Source organism: Strongylocentrotus purpuratus, unplaced genomic scaffold, assembly GCF_000002235.5.
Source record: "Strongylocentrotus purpuratus isolate Spur 01 unplaced genomic scaffold, Spur_5.0 spur5_scaffold_12, whole genome shotgun sequence".
Taxonomy (NCBI): domain Eukaryota; kingdom Metazoa; phylum Echinodermata; class Echinoidea; order Camarodonta; family Strongylocentrotidae; genus Strongylocentrotus; species Strongylocentrotus purpuratus.
Window position 1 is genome coordinate 18999973 of NW_022145597.1, and position 18856 is coordinate 19018828.

An 18856-nucleotide genomic window follows, 5' to 3' on the forward strand; every position below is an offset into this window, starting at 1 on the left:
TCTTAGTTTCCGTTTTTGTTTTACTTCATAAAAGAGACCTTAGGCTTATACAATTTCCTACATCATGCTGATCCTATAATTGATAATAGTTTGGACAAATATCACAGAACAAAACCATTCATAGAAGGGTTCCCCGTCGTGTGAACGCAGTCCACTTTAGGTCACTAAGAACACATGTTATCAGAACCTAAGATGCGTTCATACCAGGTTTTATTTCTTGATTGCATTACTCCATCAGGAACACTGAAAAGGGATTTATTATATATTTTTTTAAAAGCGAGGATGCGGTCTCTTTTCTCTAAACGCATAATTATGTACCATGATGGAATCTTTGCCTGGCGTGCATGTTTGGTTTAAACGTTATGACTATCACCTGTTATTAGCGTGAAAATAGGGAGAGAGAGAGAGAGAGAGAGAGAGAGAGAGAGAGAGAGAGAGAGACAGAGGAAAAGGGGGGGGGGGGTGGGGGAGATTCATACTTAGAACAGGAACATTCAAACATAAAATGTGTTTACGCTTTAGTCTAGCCTAGGGATTTGTCTACCCCAAAACATGTTTCATTTTCCATTTTCGATTTCCAAGTCAAACTTGGTTCTTTGTTTACATTGGATCAGCGATTCCCAGATTTCCCACAGAACCAGAGAAGTACATCGTATGGACGCGTTGTAAGCGTTAAATTATCCTGAATAATACCTCAGCATGACATCACTGCTTGGTCTTGTAACGTGTTCACGTTTTCCTAATTTGGTCTCGGTCACGTGACGTGTGATCGACCACCTGACAGTGACAAGTGGTCATCTGTTATTGTTGTTTTGTGATATAACTTTATTTGTCTAAATGCTGGTGCCTCCCTGCTTGGATCCCCGGCCCATTTACCAGCCATCACTTGTCTTCTAGTTTGAGATATTGATCGGGGGGGGGGGGCCGGGGGGGGGGGGGGGGGAGGAGTGTCATCTTACAATTCGAGCAAATTTATGTAAACCCGAATTACTATTCTAACGATTAAAACACAAAAGTTATAAAACTCGTAATGCGGGGGAGGGGGGGGGGATGCGTCCTTCCACGATTTGGAAAAAGGGGGAACACAATACAAGCCTCCCCGAATATTCCTCTTTTATTATGCCCCCATAAAACTAACTAAAATGCAACCAATGTTTATTGTTGTATTAGCATTATTATGAGAGATATGTTAGGCTCCCAAATGTCAATATGATAAACCCCTCCATTTTTGTTAGCATGTCAGAGTACAATAGTACATCCCTCTAGGATTTAAAGAGCAGTTTATCGGGAGATATGAGTACATCTTCCTTGCCACTGCTTACATGCTTGCTCATCCGTTTCCTCTCCCATTCCATGATGGACATTGGCAGGTCTCTACCAGCTGGACATCCTGGGAGGTGATCGAACAGGTGATGGTGGTCAGCCGCGGTGGTCAAGACAAGGTGACATCGACCAGGGTCAGCACACCCATCGTGCTCCAAGACACGCAGGGGAAGTCGAGTTCAGGTCAGTGTTACACAGTGGCGTATCCAGTATTGAGGGCGTATCCAGCAGAGGGCCGGGCCGGTGTGAGCCCCTCCTCTCGTTTTTATACCATGGATACAATTGTTCGATATTTCTAGTACTAGTACTTCCCGGGAGTACGTCTGAGATAAATGAATGAATAAATGGCTTAAACATTTTCAAATTTTGTTTTCTCTTTTTTCAAATATCGTTTTTCAAAAAAAAAATTAATATTTTGGGCTCATGTAGAGCTTGATAAATTCGCGATGTTTCAGAGCGGTTTGTATTATTACAGACATATCTGGGGGCAGTTGATAATAGGTACTACACGGCGTGATTACTCGTAATTTACCTTGAAGGAATTGACATGCTCTATGCTTTATGATTATACGACACGTCCGCCTTAACTTACCGAGCGCGTAACTCCAATCTAGCTCTTACCCTAAGTCAACCCTAACCATTATTAACCCATTGCTTACTGGAACCGGGTAGCCCCTGTATTAAGCCTACGGCAATGAATAAATTCAGTAGTCAACGGGTTAACGAAGTATAAGAAAATAAAGCCCGTAGAAAATGTCCTTGGAGAAAATGTATGATCATACGCTTTAAATAATCTTGTTGACTACGCTTTCGTTTTCCTTTAAACTTTAAATTCAAGATCGAAGAAGGTCCAATGGTTGATGGCTGACCGAGGTCATCGCCGTGATCGTCGAGCTGTAACCAATCACGACTTCCTCATCTGGCCGAATGCTACCGTCCCATATACCATCGATAATGATTTCTCAAGTAAGTATGCTAGCTTTGACAGATTCGAATGAAGAAGAATTTCATCCGATGTTCAACAAAATGGTTTGCATAATAATATAACAGTAGTGTATCGTGGGCCCACCCGTTGAAGAGGGATCAACGGTTTTCAGGTTGCCTCCTACTTCTCCCTTTTCTTGTTTATTTGGAAGGGAGCCTTTGATGGGGGCATGTCCCAATGCCCCCATTTCTACGCCACTGATGCAGAATTTTGTACATAATATACTTGATTGTACAGGTTATAATTGTAAATTATCAATAGACAGTTGACAAATATTGTGGCATTAATGCTAGCACCACTGTTACTTTATCAGGATGGTATCTGATCTCAATATTTTATGATTTACTTAACTTTTTTTAGAATAAAATTATATTTAGCACTATTTAAAGCGATACTGAACTGATAAGCGTTTTGCCCTATCCTACTGTTTATTGCACAATGCCATATCATGGTTAACTTGCGAACAGTGCGTTACCCAATACTCAATTTCCACTTCGTAGACAGAGAACTCGTTGTAAGAACCAATATAGCAGCGAGTTACGGGACCATACTTCTACAGCTTACCTGAGATGACGCTGGAGGAGATTTTGATGTAGTGCTTCTAGTAACAGTATCGCTTTAAATAATGTTCCCTCACTGTCTATACTCGCGTTTTATTTTTGGTCGTAGATAAAACGAAAGACCTCCTCCTGAAAAGCATGAGACACTGGATGGAACACACCTGTCTGCAGTTTATACCAAGAACCAATCAAAGAGGCTATGTTCGTTTTCTCCTCGGACAGGGGTAGGTATACACCAAAGGTATAATAATATAAATAATATTAATAATAATAATGATAATAATAATAATAATAATGATAATAATGATAATATTAATTCAAATAGTAATAATAACAATTTAAAAATGTGTTCTTGTATGCATAGCGGTCATGTCCGTCAGACTTGGCACTCTTGGTGCTCCACAATTATCCACAATTATCAACTTCTTGATGTCCCTTTAGTTCCTCAGCCAGAAAGCTATATAATTTTGTTACCGTTCCTATTACAATTACCGTTACGCTAGAATTGTCCATCTCTAGAACGACTTCTTGAATGTGTCATTCCGTCTCTCATATTCATAGAAAATGATCTACAAAATTCTGTTACCGTTACTATAACAACTTTAACAAATACCGTTAGACCCCCGTTTACGACGGAATTGCCTATTTCCAAAACAACATTGTAATGTACGTACGTGTCCTTTCGTCTATGAGCCAGAATGGTATGTAATTCTGTTAAAGGGTGTGTAGCCTGGCAACGTGCATTTGTCCAAAGAAGACGTAGATGGCGTTAACCAGTATTTGCCAAGCTACACTCCCCTTTAATGTTACTTTGGAATTGTCCATTTCTGTATGACAAATTCTTGATTGTGTCCCTCCCTCTGCAGGTGTTGTTCAAGCGTGGGCCACCAAGGTGGGCCTCAGAACGTCTCTCTGGGACTCGGATGCATGACCTTTGGCACCATGATTCATGAGATAGGTCACGTGATTGGGTTCTGGCACGAGCAGAGTCGAACCGATCGGGATGATCACGTGACAGTGGTCAAAGACAACATCGTCAAGTCGGAGCTTCACAACTTCTACAAGTACGATGAGAAGACAGTAGGTAGATTGGCCCTATACCTCTATTCTCTTCCAAATTTAGTCATTCCCAAAACTGGCATTTCACTCACCAATTGATCCTAGCATACGAGGCGTTTTTTGCTGATGTTTCAACGACTGGGACGGTTTTTGGCGCGCCGTGTGAGAGTAACATCTTACTCAAAGTGAATGTGAAATGAACATTGCAATATTTCATTCAATCGAAGTGATGCCTTATGTCATCAGCTAATAAATCGCGGTAATTATATTGGCACATACGCCAGTATAAAAAAACTCGTACAGTGTTCATTTAGCATTCAGCTTTTTTTTTTACACGATGTCACGTTTCACGTGGTGCGTCAGAGGCCGTTCTATAGTCACTGACGCAGCCTTGAGTCACCAAACAACGCCTCGTGTGCAACTGGCTCAAAAAAATTCACTCTTTCCGCGCCAGTTGCAAAGTTGTACACACTATGAATATGACGGACGAAGAAAGAGGACAACATATACAGTTCCTCATTCCGCCCTCAACAATTGCTGTGGTAGAAAAAGGAACATCCCTTCACTGCTATATGTAAACATGTGTAGAACAGGTGTCACATGCATATTCACCTGTTCTACTATTACATAATACCAGTGAATGGATGTTCCTTTGTCTACCCGAGGAACTGTATATTTTGTCCGTCATGTTCATAGTGACATGCGCCAGTTTAACAAAATGCGTACATGGTTTATTTCGCATTCAACTTTGTGTACGATATCACGTTTCATGTGGTGCGTCAGAGGGCGCTCGATAGTTACTGACGCAGCCTTGAGTCAGCAAATAACGCCTCGTGTGCAACAGGCAAAAAAAGATCCATTCTTGTCGCGTCAGTTGCAAAGGTGTACATCAAGTTTTCTTTGTGTACTATAGGACCAGTCGCAAGACACGGCACTAATATACTTTGGCAAGATATTAACCTGCACTTGCTACTCTCCACCCAGGTGTTAAATGGGTACCTGGTAGGATGCGACCGTCATTGTTGGTCAAACAGTTTGTGAGCGTCATGTAATGCCTGGCTGGAATGCTCCCCAGGGAGTGGAAATTGTGCACACATTGTGTGCGGGCAAGCACTGAATCCAGTGACCAGGATAATAGTATATTTGTAAAGCGCTTAGAGACATTTGTATAAAAATTAAATATTATTATTATTAAGATCTTTCAAGAGTTACAGCATCAAGTTTTCTTTTCTTCCTAACCAGATCAACTCTTTGGGCCAACACTATGACTATGACTCTGTAATGCACTACGGTCCGCGCTCGTTCAGCGTTAGTGAAGAAGATACCCTCATAGCCAAACAAGATCGTGATATCGGTCAGCGACGTGGTCTAAGCGTTGGTGATATTCTGCAGGCTAGACTACTCTACAGATGTCACAGCAAGCAAGGTAACTGTTTATTATGATATTGAAGTAGTTCTTTTAAAAAATATTTTTACCATCGTCAATAATTAAATGCGCTATGATTATATTTTCTGGATTCTATAAACTGGAATATAATAAAGAAACAATAAGCATGAAACTGAGCGGCTCTATTTTCATTGTACTTTGCCGATCTGAAAAATTGCACGGCCTGCATCAAGAGCAGTATCAATACTGGGCCCTGGTAACTTTGCCGTCAATGGTAACTACCATGGAAAGCTTGATTTTGATTGGCTATTGAGCCCTGTTACCATGGTAGTTACCACAGATGGCAAAGTTACCATCAATGGTAAGTTGTATGCAACGTGGCCCAGATGTGGCTACTCTTGGTAATTAAGACCCAACTATTGTTAGTATTATTGTTATTGTTATTATTATTGTTATTGTTATTATTAATGCCACATGATAAATTGTAGCTTTATGATTCGATATTTTCTCAGAATGTGGAGGGACATTATACGACGGAAAGGGGTTCGTATCATCACCGAGCTACCCTCAGGCTGTAGCACCTAACGTCACATGTGATTGGTCAATTGCTGCTCCACAAGGCTCCGCCCTCAAATTAGAATTTCTCGATATGGACCTGCCCTGTAAGTAGCGCATGCGCAGATACTTCGTTGTAGAGGGAAAGGAAAAATGGAATTTTGCAATATATTTGATTTTTTGAAGTTATCTTGTACATTGCATCATGTACGAGATGCGGAAAAAACATAATTCGCCACTTTGACATCGTGTTAGTTAAGTAATACAGACACTTTTTAGCATTTGTTTTTGTATTCGTTGTTTTTCTTATCATTCTTTTCTGCAATAAATGAGAGTCAACTTTGAACCAAAAAGATAATAATCATCATTACGGCGAAGTTAAGAAATTATATAATAATTCCAATAATAATTTCTTCCTCCCTAGCCTCCGATGAAGACGGAAAATGCGACGATTCTTACGTCGAGGTGCGAGAAGGCCAAGGCGAGCTTTCACCGCTGATTGGACAGTTCTGCGGTGACGTCAAACCTGGTGCTATTCTCACCGATGGGGGCATTCTGTGGGTTAGGTTTAAATCCGGACGAAAGAGACATCGCATGGCGTCAGGCTTCGCTGCTCGATACCAATCGGTGTGTAAGTAATGTTCGTACCGTCCATAAATTTTCAAAAATAAAAAAAATCAACCTCATAATTATCTACTTCTGCGACAACACTCGGCGGGATCCATGATTGAGTGCTTTAAAGAAATTGAACTTATATGCGAATTTCGAGTGCATTATTATGTTTGTTGATGCTTTAATAATAGATCTTGAGTTTTTTTCTCAAACTTTCACTGCTTCCACGCCGTCAACTATCGATGAAGTATGGACTCCCCTCTAAAATTGTGTATTGTTGATCTTTTCTAGCGGTTGATATATAATTGATTCTGTTGGTATAGGCATAACTATAAAGAAAAATGATAACAGATATAAAGTTTTAATGAAGAAAAAAATGTTTTACATTGATGTATTTGGATGTTTCGTGCGGAAAGAATCTTATTGATTAATCAAACGTTACATGTAATAAAGTAGACTTGTATCTTGTATTTCTTTTCATCTTTGGTAAAAATTATTCAAATTTATTGTTTTTCTTTTGACAACAGCTTTCAAGAGGTACTTGACTTCAGCGCGCGGCATCATAAAAAGCATGAACTACCCGCTCTCATTCCCGCCCGATACGGACAGCATGTGGCATATTCAAGTCAAATTCGGCTTTATCGTGCAGCTCCGTCTCAACGAACTCCTGATACCTCACATCAAAAGTACGGGTTGCCATGGTGATTTTTTGAAGCTAATCGACGGGCCAGACAGCGGATCGAAACTCATCACCAAGCTCTGTCGGTCTCAGAAACGAGTGGGCGTGGTTTCGTCAGGCCCCTCCCTGAGGATCGAGCTGCATTCGGTGAAGAAAGAGAAGTCTGTGTATGGGGCCATGACCAGGTTTCTGGCCAAGTACCTTACGAGAGGTAAGACGGTGCTCCTTGTTTTTTTAAATTCCAGTCTAACGATGTTCTGTCTCACCTTCATTCGCTCGTTATGATTATTAACTTCATTTCTTAAACTAAATAACAAAATAACCGTGATTAGAGGGAGGATGTGTTGACCTAAACAAATCATTTAGTAAACGCTCTCTCTCTCTCTGTTTATCTGTTTGCCCGATTTCTCTCTTTCTCTTCTGTTCTTAAATTCATCTCCTCCCTCTGTTTCTCTCTCTCTCTCTATCTCTCTCTCTCTCTATCAACCTCCCTCTTCTTTGCTCTTTTTGTTCCCTTGTATGACCCTTTACCCTTACCATATTTCTCTGGTACATATCACTATCAGTCTCTTTCGGCCATTCTGTGTCCAATTTTATCTGTATCTCTCTCTTTCTATTTCTTACTCCCCATCCCCATCCCCGCTACTCAGTCTCTTTTTCACACTTTCTCACTATCGCCTTTTAATTCTCTCTAAATCTTTGATTGTCTGTTCTCTACGTATTATTAAAATACTGCCATTTCATTCACAAGTGAAATTCAATTCAAGTCCTTATAGAAGATCCTTATAGCTTCTTCTTTTTCTTCCTCGCTGTCAACAATTTACATTTTCTAGTTTCATCACTGTTGATCATTGTTTATAAAAAACCAATGGTACCAAAATAAAAAAAGAAGGAAGCTGAAACCTTTGCATTACCTTATCATTGAACTTATTATATTTAACTGAAATATTGAATTGACCGAACTAGTTTCTAAACCACTTTGATTATACCAACAACAAAAAACTTAGATTTGAACGAATGCCGTAAGAAGAACGGCGGATGTCAGCAAGCATGTCTGAATATGGTTGGTCACTACGTGTGTGGATGCCGACACGGGTTTTACATCGCCGATGATTTCCGTAACTGCACAGGTAAAGAAGCCTTTAATCAAGTCTTGATTCGGTGTTTATGATTATGGTTAGTCTTTAACTGTGAAACTATTATTACTGACTTAAACGACTTTATGATATTTTTACAAAATCAGAGGCAAGCTGCTTTCTAATGTCTAAACATTGTCCATGCTTCATGAAACTAAGAGTCGTAAGAGATGCCGATTTTTTATACCACAGTGCCATTGCACCTTTAAAAAAAAAATCCTTGACACGATCTCAAAGACTATACTAAAAATCAACCTATGAGACAATGTCACTAACCTTATCCCTCAACTTCTGAAATGTGCAAACATGACATTTACACAAATACGTAATCCGAACATTTTTTTAATGGGATATGCAATAAACACCAGAGTTGAAATTTATGAATTCTTGCAAGTCTTCGCGAACTTTTTCTAAGTGGTTTCGATAATTCCTAACACAGTGCAATTGCATTTCAGCCAATTCTTTGTTTATATGAAATGTAATCCAAGAAATAATGAAGTGGTCACATCAAACGTACCTCATCAAATAATGTCATTCATTTTTCTTTTCTTATAATTATGATGCAGATATTGATGAGTGTGCTAATGAAAACGGAGGATGTTCTCATCAGTGTGTGAACACCATAGGAAGCTTTCGGTGTGAATGTCCGATCGGTTTCCAGATATCATCTTATAATAACACGCATTGTGAAGGTGAGTTCATGGTCCACACTTCGGTCACGATAATTGTTCTGCTGTGATTTTCCTACACGAACCGAATTCTTAACTGCAACGCTGGACTTTACTCTATGCCTAACCTTTTAACTCTAAACCTAACACTAGACCTAACATAAAACACAAATAGCAACCTTTAGTCTAACCCTGTATCTTTGGCGAAATACTGGATAGATGTATCAAATGTTCGGTAACAAAACCTAGTGTACACTACAAGTCATCTACTTGCATCAGCTACCCTTGCGATTCAAATACTTGTAGCGATAACAGGTATATATTTAGCCCTCTTGTCTAAGTATAAAGCTGACATTTTCGTTGTTTCCCTGTCTATTTTCTTTAGCCAGTAGGAAAGAAAACCTGTTTAAAAGGACCTCATGTATGTCGTTATATCCTGATTTGACTTTTAAGAGAAAACTTATAGATTGTTTGTTTTATTTATTCACCATGTAAAATAAGTGTTTACAGATAATACAATTCAGTGGGTTACATAGAGATATAATACATAGTAGGAAAAGTGCATAAACGAAAAACATTTGAAGCGCAACATCCCTAATATAACCCAGCTGATACTTATTAGGTTGAGATAGAACATGGCTTAAAATAAGACTGTATGAAGATCGACGGACGAATCTCTATCATTATCCTCACTGTCCTTCGATGGATGAAGTGTAGCATGGACTGTTGCAATTGCAACGCGCAATGCCTCTCTCAGACTGTCACTGAGGCCTACGTCTTCAAGCTGCACTACTCGTCTAAAATCTTCCTGTCCGACAGGTTGAATCCAAGACAAGAGATTCTTGACCTCGTCGTATGTTACAGACGAAGTGTCGAAGTAATCACTCAGGCCATGACCTAACGTTGAGCTGAAGGTTTGCAGGTCAGCTAGCATGCCCTCGCTCATGGTCAGCCGTCGAAGAATGGCTCGGCGAGAGCGACGTTTCATGTCGATCAAAGAACCATGCGCAGTGTCCCAATCAGTGTCGCTTGGTCCACTCTCCTTTGTTGATTCTGTCGAAGAACAGCTGTCAGGGACGTAGCGCAATCGGCTTTTCCTGCTCATTCGCCGGTCCACAAGTCTGTCAAAGACCTGGAAAAATTGCCATGAGTAGGTGGACAATGCTTCTCTTGTAGCAAGCGATGATGTTACCCCAGCTCCATCTGGTTCTACTCTCATGTTTGTATCTGCTGAGGACTGCATGCTGTCGACCGACGTGTCTTCATGCCTAGATGTGGTCTTTGGTGTTGATGTACAGCTCTGTAAGACAGCACTCTCGTGTAGTACCTTACTAACAAACCCTGAATCACTGTCCCTCCGATGATACGTTGCTACCGAACACAAAGAACCTGATTCATCATCATCTCCACCATCAAGATATCCTGTGCAATGTACTACATCGTCATGTCCTATTTCTTGACGGAAAGACTCTTGTATATCACTTTGCGCAGCTCCCGCCCAAACAAATTCTTCCTCAGGGTTACCTTCAAAAGTAACGTCTTCTAACCGACTTGAAGATTTTCTGTTGCCTTCTGGAATGTGCTCTGTCTCAAAATCTAGGTGAGAACCAATGTTCGATTCCTCCACGATTTTCCTATCCTGGTGTTGGTTATAAACGACGGAAAGGTGACCATCCGATTTATTATAAGTGTCGGAGTGGTTCAATTCTTCTGCTCTAGGTTTCTCGGACAATAACGTATGTATTGCAAGATCAGACGGGAGAGTATACGACTCAACAGGTTCATCTACGACAGTTGGAGAATTGGGTAAAACCTCCTCATCAAAGCATTGGTCTGTCTGTCGTCTGTTTGTTTCACCGTCATCCAAATAAACTCCAAAGGAACATGAATCCGATTTGCGATAATCCGAGGTTGTCATTGGATATATCTTTTTCCGAGTAAATTTTTCATGTTGTCGAATAGAATGGCTCGCACGAATGGACAGACCTTCCTCTTGGGTAGTGAACACCGACGTTGCACGACTGTCCACATACTGACGCTTCAGCCCAGATACATCGTCACTCAAGGTTGCGAAATCACCATGCAGGGACGTCAGACGTCGTTCGACGCGAGAACACTGCTGGACATGGTCTTGGAGATTCGATGTGAGCTCCGTAGTTCGTAGTCGTACCTGAGAAAGGTCGGATTGCATGGTGTCTAAGCGGTGCTCGAGGTTTCTGTAGTTGTGATGTAACTCTTGCCAATCTTTCATGAGCACCATCCTCTCATAACGTGGTAGATATTCATAATCCATCTCGTTAGAGATGTAATTCAGTGAGGACTTTGAATATGATGACATATAGCTGGACCCTCACCTATTTACAAATAGTATAAATGATAAGTTTGTATCCAAAGTCTCGGTGAGAGCAAATGCTTGCTTTATCAACAAGCGTGAAGATTGAGAACTGGTGAAGATTATAAACGTCGGATAGATGACCAATCGTTTCGTGATATCTGTCCGATTAGTGTTATACCTCTGTGACAGGTTTCTCGGCTAATATACAGATTGTATATCGTGAAAGACGCTTGTACCTCCAAATGTTGATAGATGAGGATTATCGGTGGTGAGCGTATTTAGTTCCTGTCGAGTTAGATGGAGTATACACGAAGATCCCAATTATCATTTCAGTCGTGATCTTCTTGAAACGATGTATATTGATATACTGTAATTAAATCTATCGGCATCGTCTGTATTCAAATTGACAAGCGGGCTTGCGTCATGTTGTATCTGTGCGTGGGGCTTGGGCGACCATCTTCATTTCTATTCAAAGAAACACCTGCTTCATTGCCGAGCCGGGTGCGTGCCCATGACAACCGTACTGATTTTTGGAGAAAGCAGTGTTCCTTGTGAATAGCCCTTTCAACTATCTAAAATACGTAATTACAGACTACGTTTCCTACTTTGTGAATACTTGAAAGTGCTATATTACAGTAATGGCTGATGAATAAAGTTGGAAATTGATGTCAATTCATATTGATAAGAATTTCGAAGAGAGCATCGGTTGTGGTTAGGGTTGTTGCAAATGAAGAGGGCACATGTTACACAATTTTTTTCTGTACCAATATGGGATTATGTCAGTTTAATTTTGTTTACGAGGGGCACGTGTCCGCATCCTGGGTCCATCAATGAACCTGTTTTTAAAAATAATATTTATCGTGTTTTGTTGTTTTAGATGTGAATGAATGTGACTCACCCCATCTCGATGTTTGCGAGCACTACTGCCATAACACGTATGGAGCGTTTGCGTGTTCGTGTGATCCGGCATTCATAATGGGAATTGATAGGATGAGCTGCGAATGTAAATATCTATTTCATCTTTTGTCACTATAGATTGCAAATTAATTTCTAGGAAGATTATATATATTTTGCAATTTCTGCTCAGTCGGGAATAGTTAGTTACCTTTAAAAGGATCCTTATGACAATTTTATTTTATTTTCCAATTTGTGTAAATTTGTTTGTTGCGATTCTTGCTAAGTCTGGAATAATTAGTTACCTTTAAAAGGATCCTTATGACAATGTTATGTTATTTTCCAAATTGTAAATTAGAATCCCTACGCTTCTGTTAGGGGCACACACAATTTGCAAGTTTTAGAGTCATGAAAAGCTTGGTTTTTAATATTATCGACAATAGATAATGATATAAGAATAAAGTACATACCAGGCAACAAAAACGGATGTTCAATATCCATATGTCCCCCTTTATCTCCATACCTTTTTAACATACAGTACTGTAAGTATCCTCCAAGTTCTTTCTCTCTCCTTTTCTGATTTCATTGTCTTATATTCAAAGCAAGTTTGTTTTCAAAACAAATTTTACAGGCAGTGCATGGGTAAATGGCGGAAGCATCGAATTTCAAGATTGCTTTGTATTCCAACTACGAATTTGTTTTATCAATGCACGTGTTTTGCTCGTTTTATATATTTATCTTGAACAATTAATTCAATACAGTGGTTCCCGGTTGCGGAGGTTTTATGAACGCCGTTGAGGGCGTTATAACTCGACCTCACATACCAACCAACAACACTCATTCCATTGATTGTATCTGGTTTATTGACGTTCCGGATCATCTCAGGATATCGCTCAGGTAGTTCAGCTCATCGCAGTTCAGTTCATATCACGTAGTTCAGTTCAATTTATTTCAGTTAGGTTCATTCAGTTAAGTTAAGTTCAGTTCAGTTCAATACAGTTCAGTTCAGTTCATTGCAGCTCAGATCAGTTCGGTTCATTCAGTTCAGTTCAGTTCAATTTAGTTCCGACCAACAACATTCATTCCATTGTGTCTGGATCATTGACGTATCGGATCATCTCAGGATATTACTGATGTAGTTCAGTCCAATACGGTTCAATTCAGATCATGTAGTTCAGTTTAATTTATTTCATTTCAGTTCTAGACACTCCAGTTCAGTTCAATTCAGTTCAGTTCAATTCAGTTCATTTCGATTCATTTCAGTTCATTTAATAACAGTTCAATTGAGATCATGTAGCTCAGTTCACATACCAGATCATCTTGGGACATAATTAGGGTAGTTCAGTTCATTGCAGTTCAGATCAGTAATGTTATATCCATTTCAATTCAGTTCAGTTCATTTCAGTTCAGTTCAGGTCACTTAAGTTTAGTTCAATTTATTTCAGTTCAATTCAGTTCACTTCAGTTAGTCTAGTTCAGACCTTATCATATCACTTTGATTCAGTACAGATCAATTTATCTCGATTCAGTTTAATTCTATTCAGTCGGGTCATGACAGATCAATTTAGTTCAGTTCAGATCATTTGGTGACGTTTAATCTAGTTCACCTCGATTCATTACAATCAGATTCAGTTAAGTTGATTTTTTTTACCCCATTTCAAATCAGTTTATGCAAATCCTTATAGATTATATTTGATTTGAATTACTGTTCCATTTAGTTCCATTTATTTTTAACTGAAACCATATCAATTTAGTTCATTAATGTTATAAACATTATGTTCAGTTTAGTTCAGTTCAGTTTAGTTCAGTTCAGTGCATTTCAGTGCAGTTCAGTGGGTTGGTTGCACTGAGTTCTCTTCCCTTCTGTTCTAACTTCGTCCTCTGGTTAACTGTGCATTTCAGTCTAGAATTATTCGAGTGGTCGAGCAACAATTCGTGTGCAGACTACATTTCCGTACGTGGTGAAGAGACCTATTCTGGACAATATCCACGAGTATGCGGCGAAAACGGCTGGGAACACACCTACAATACTACCTCGAGCAGAGTCTGGGTTCACTATCACTCAGATTGGCCTCATGAGGGCGCATTTCTCATGGATTATTCCACGACAGGAGATTCTGATGATTACGTGCTAACATGCGGCGGACCTCTAAATGGTAAGTATATTCTTGATATATGGAATGACTCCTCAATAAAAAAAATATATAAAAAATTCTTCACAAATAAAGAGATCATAAATTAATAAAAGAATATAACGATACAATGTGATGACCTCTCTTGGGACAATTAGCTACGAAGCCAATTTTCATCTGGACAAGTAACGGCTTATGGACGATTAACGCATGTTATTGGTTTTGAAGTAACACTTTTAAGAAGTGTCTCAATACAAATATTTCATTCAGCTGTAATGAATAATTGATTTTTAAAAGTCAAAATGCAAAATGCAAGCCATGTTTGTCCTATCGGACAACGACTAAGGTATGTAGTTTGCATTCTGACTATTTAAATACAATTATTCGTAACAGATGAATGAAATAATTCGTATCGAGCCGCTTCACAAAGACGTATGCATACATTTGGTTACCGGCACATTACGAAAATGGTTTATTCTTGTTTTAAAGACTGAGCTAATTATCCGAAATGGGTAGTTTGGTGGGCAGGGAGTTTAGGAGGGGTGCAAGGGGCTTCGAGGAGAGTTAGAGGGACCCGGGTGCTTTAGGAGGGGCTTGTTGAGAAGAACAAAGCTGTCATTGACAACCTTAAGAACGTTTCATTTGTAGATATCAATTTCATCTGAGTTATTGCTGATGCAATCGGATAGTTCAGGATGGGAAATTAATTCACCCGTCTCACTGTCACATTAAGTTATTGTTTACATCACTTGTTCTTTTTCTTGTTCTGTTTTTCTCTTCAGAATCAGGAGTCATTGCGACCCCCGGCTTCCCGACCGGCTATCCAAGCAAATTACAATGTACTTGGACCATATCGAATGTTAGTGTCATTGCTTTTCACTTTGAAAAATTCGATATAGAACCCGAATCGAGTTGCCAATTTGACTATCTCGAGATCCTTGACGGTCCGGAAGGTGGTGCCAACTCAACGCATATAGGAAGGTACGAGATTAAAAGTTAACAAATGAAAATAAAATTATAAAATATTTGATAAAGCAGTCATTCATTGCCAAAGAATGTGACCATTATAATTAAAAATATGTAATGGACATTTAAAAGAATCCTTCTTGAAGAACCATACCTGGGTGGGAGATCTATAATTGAAAAACATCTTTAATCATATTAATGTGATATAATCCCCGGGACAATCCAATTATATCTTCTTGAACTGGTTTTATAGGTTCTCAAAGTGTGTAATATATTGTGATTTAACTACAGGTTTTTTTTATGATGGGAAATGAGGTTTCATGTGTATGATAGCCAATAAATTATTTATAAATCAAAACTTCAAAGCGATCCATGTATCAAAGACCTATACAAAGCTCTTTTTTTTTTTAACTTTCAACCAATCAGAGTCGACTTGCGTTTTTAATAGGAGGTGCGTCAAAACGAAAGTTTTCATGAAAGAGGTTTTCATAAAATGTGAATTGAATTGAATTGAACAGTGTTATTGGTTTTCTTGTTTGCAGAGGTGTGTGTGTGTGTGTGTGTGTGTGTGGGGGGGGGGGTAACATTTCTATAAAAAATTATAGCTATGAAAACTTTTCAAAAGATCATTAAAACAGAATCTTAGCGACGAGGATGGGATTCGAACCCACGCGTGCAGAGCACAATGGATTAGCAGTCCATCGCCTTAACCACTCGGCCACCTCGTCTGAATATATTCTATAATCTCGGTGCAATTGCATTATTTATTTTATGAGCATGATAACGAAACTTTACTCGATATCAAACAATGCTGAAATCATGTGAAAGTTAAAATCGTTAATTGCAGGCAGTTTCTTTAAGATATCCTCATACAGAATTATACAAGTTTTGTTGATGTACAATCCTATTATATCTTCTTGAACTGTACAGGTAGTACTATCGATTGGTTCCATAGGTTCTCAAAGTGTGTAATATATGGTGATTTAACTTGCTATAAAGTTTGAGAATCTTCTTTTTTATGATGAGAAATCAGGTTTTATGTGTATGATAGCCAATAAATTATTTATGAATCAAAACGTCAAAGAGATCCATGTATCAAAGATTGAAGCCCAATTGCCCATATAGATTTTTTTATATATTTATTTTTAAAACTCTCAACCAATGCGGGGTACGAGATTTATAACACTTATAATATCGGGTGTTTTTTTCTTTTCAAATGTATGCTAGGTTCTGCGGCTCGGATCCACCGCCGAACGAGCTGAAGTTGAACACGGGTGAGGTCTGGCTACTATTCAGGTCTGATGCCACCGTGCAAGGCAAGGGCTTCCGTGCTGTTTATGAAGTTCAATGAAATGAACTTGACCCATATTCTTGTCTCTAGTCACAAGTAATACTATTTTAATTAAGCGACTTACCTTGAAAGGAATACCAGATGAAAATACATTCATGTTAAGAACAGGCACCGTTGCCAAAAAGCATTTAATATGTAGTATAACTAGAGAAGCATTCGTTTTCATAAAATTGATAAAAACCTCTTTCTCTGAAAAAATATAACCCTGAAAACATTACCTACAAAAACTCCCTTGATTTTCATTCTTATAATTTCACACCCTGCCTTTCAATCCTGTGTTTTAACTGTTGCTATGATGATGTAACTGTTTTTTTTAAATAAATATTTCAGTACTTTTAGTATTGTTAAATTTCTAGGGAAAATTAATTTTTGTGGACGTTTACAAACTGAAACCATAAATACATGTATAACGTTGATGTCTTTTTACTCTTTGAATGATAAGTTGTCGCCAATTCTTGACAACTGATGTCCTTTCCAGAATTAGTATAATGTTGAAACTATTAACAAGATGACTTTATTTATGCATCTGAATTCGTGCATTTGATAAGAAGTTTCCATTTTCTTTGATATCTAAATTAATGTATTTTCAAATTGATGTCTCGCAGGAAAAGAGTCTTGGTTGTTTTGTTTTCTTCGGATTTGTGTTAAGAATTAATAATTCAAACTCATACTTTATTTATACTGATGCAGGTACAGCTATAATCATGAAGAAATAAATCTTACCTGTGAATCATGAGTTTATTTTTTGAATGAGTTTATTATTGACAAGGGAACGATAAACAAAGCAAGAAGAAAGAATGAATGAGGAAGAGAGAGTGTAAAAGAGAGAGGGAGAGAGAGAGAGAGAGGGGGAGGGGGAGGGGGTGGGAGGGGCATGGAGAGAAACGAAAATAAAGCAGGCGATATAAAAACAGATAAAGAAAAATTTCAGACTCAAAGAGCTAGAGAGAGAGAGAGAGAGAAATAGAGAAATATAATACTTTTGTTCTATAGTGTGTAAACACTGCCAGCTGGCGAAGAATCCATGAACCCGTTAATGGGGATAAAAATCAATTAAAAAAATTGAAGTTATATTCATGGGCTGATACGCATGAAGTATTTCTTCCTTGTATGAAACGAATTTAACTCATGATACAAAAGATTAGCAATAAATGCGAACGGCACAAGTTCTTTTAATGGTGCTTATTTTACCTGACTGCTAAGAAAGCATAAATGCTTGTTAGTAAGCAACCAGAGGACCGACGGCTTTACGTCCTCTCAAGCGGGGATGGGCTTTTATTAAGAAATGAATTCAATGACAAACACCGTAAAAAGTAAACCAACAACACAAAAAATCATGACAATATTCGTCATTTTCTTTTGTTGTTCTGATTTTATCGAACATTGTCCTTTACGACATTTACGTGCCTTAACAAATTCGCATTATTCGGATTATACAGTGGTCGCATCGATGTTATCGGTATATGTTTACTCCTTGAACATGTTAGCTCTTGTTCACATTGTCTCCGATTAGATTTCTTCGAAATTGATCACATAATTACTTATGTCTACGTGGAATTATGTTCATAGAGTCGACGGACAGGAGGAGGGGGCTCAAAGGGCACTCCCTTCCACTTGTCGAAGCTCATGCGTGGACCTTACTCTGTTGGTCATGCATACTTTACAGACGTCTCTCTCTCTCTCTCTAAGTGCCATATCGATTGACTTTGGCGATCATGCTGTTCCACAACCGTCGGTTCCTAGCCTTCTGTATTAGTACCACTCCCAGTTCTTTCACTCCTCTCTCTTCCAACAATTTCTGCAGACTGTCCATCCAAAGTATCCTCCTTTTTCCCCTACTCCTTCTTCCCACAATTTGCCCTGTCAAAGCAAGATTCTCTAGGCCTTCTTTACGTGTAATGTGACCCATGAACTTCAACTGCCTAATCAACATCTCACGTATCATTTTCCTTTGCACTCCAGCTCGTGTAAGAAATTCCTCATTACTAACTTTGTCAGTCCAGGGGATTTTCATCATTCTTTTACAGACGTGGAGCACCTATTTTCAAAATCGTCCTGCTACGCTGAGATCGATTGTCGCATTAAGCTTCCCTGGATGTGCCCTAGACAACATAATTATCTTGAAATATTATGTGACTGTTTGATATGATATCCAGTTACTCACAGGCAATGACAAGTTCGTCATTTATTGTTGAAGGTACAATGGTAGCATTG

General features: G+C 38.8%; 1 protein-coding gene and 1 non-coding gene across 2 annotated transcripts; one reads left to right on the forward strand and one right to left on the reverse strand.

Annotated features, from left to right (window-relative positions):
• Nucleotides 1–3739: 3739 nt before the first annotated feature.
• LOC577429 (dorsal-ventral patterning tolloid-like protein 1) lies at nt 3740–17378 on the forward strand. The gene is made up of 12 exons (XM_030981406.1): nt 3740–3948; nt 5170–5353; nt 5827–5976; nt 6294–6500; nt 7009–7371; nt 8168–8290; nt 8863–8988; nt 12177–12302; nt 12955–13090; nt 14096–14349; nt 15108–15306; nt 16519–17378. The coding sequence occupies exons 1-12, from the start codon at nt 3796–3798 to the stop codon at nt 16640–16642; spliced, it is 2145 nt and encodes a 714-aa protein (XP_030837266.1). The 5' UTR covers nt 3740–3795; the 3' UTR covers nt 16643–17378.
• On the reverse strand, nt 15938–16019 carry TRNAS-GCU. Its single transcript has one exon. It is a non-coding gene; the product is annotated as a tRNA-Ser (tRNA).
• Nucleotides 17379–18856: the final 1478 nt, after the last annotated feature.

What these genes read in the sequence shown, in the direction of transcription:
- LOC577429 (XM_030981406.1), top strand. Translation starts at nt 3,796, where the DNA reads ATGACCTTTGGCACCATGATTCATGAGATAGGTCACGTGATTGGGTTC. An exon ending in ACAAGTACGATGAGAAGACA is followed by an intron (nt 3,949 to 5,169) that starts GTAGGTAGATTG and finishes CTTCCTAACCAG; the next exon opens with ATCAACTCTTTGGGCCAACA. An exon ending in CAGATGTCACAGCAAGCAAG is followed by an intron (nt 5,354 to 5,826) that starts GTAACTGTTTAT and finishes ATATTTTCTCAG; the next exon opens with AATGTGGAGGGACATTATAC.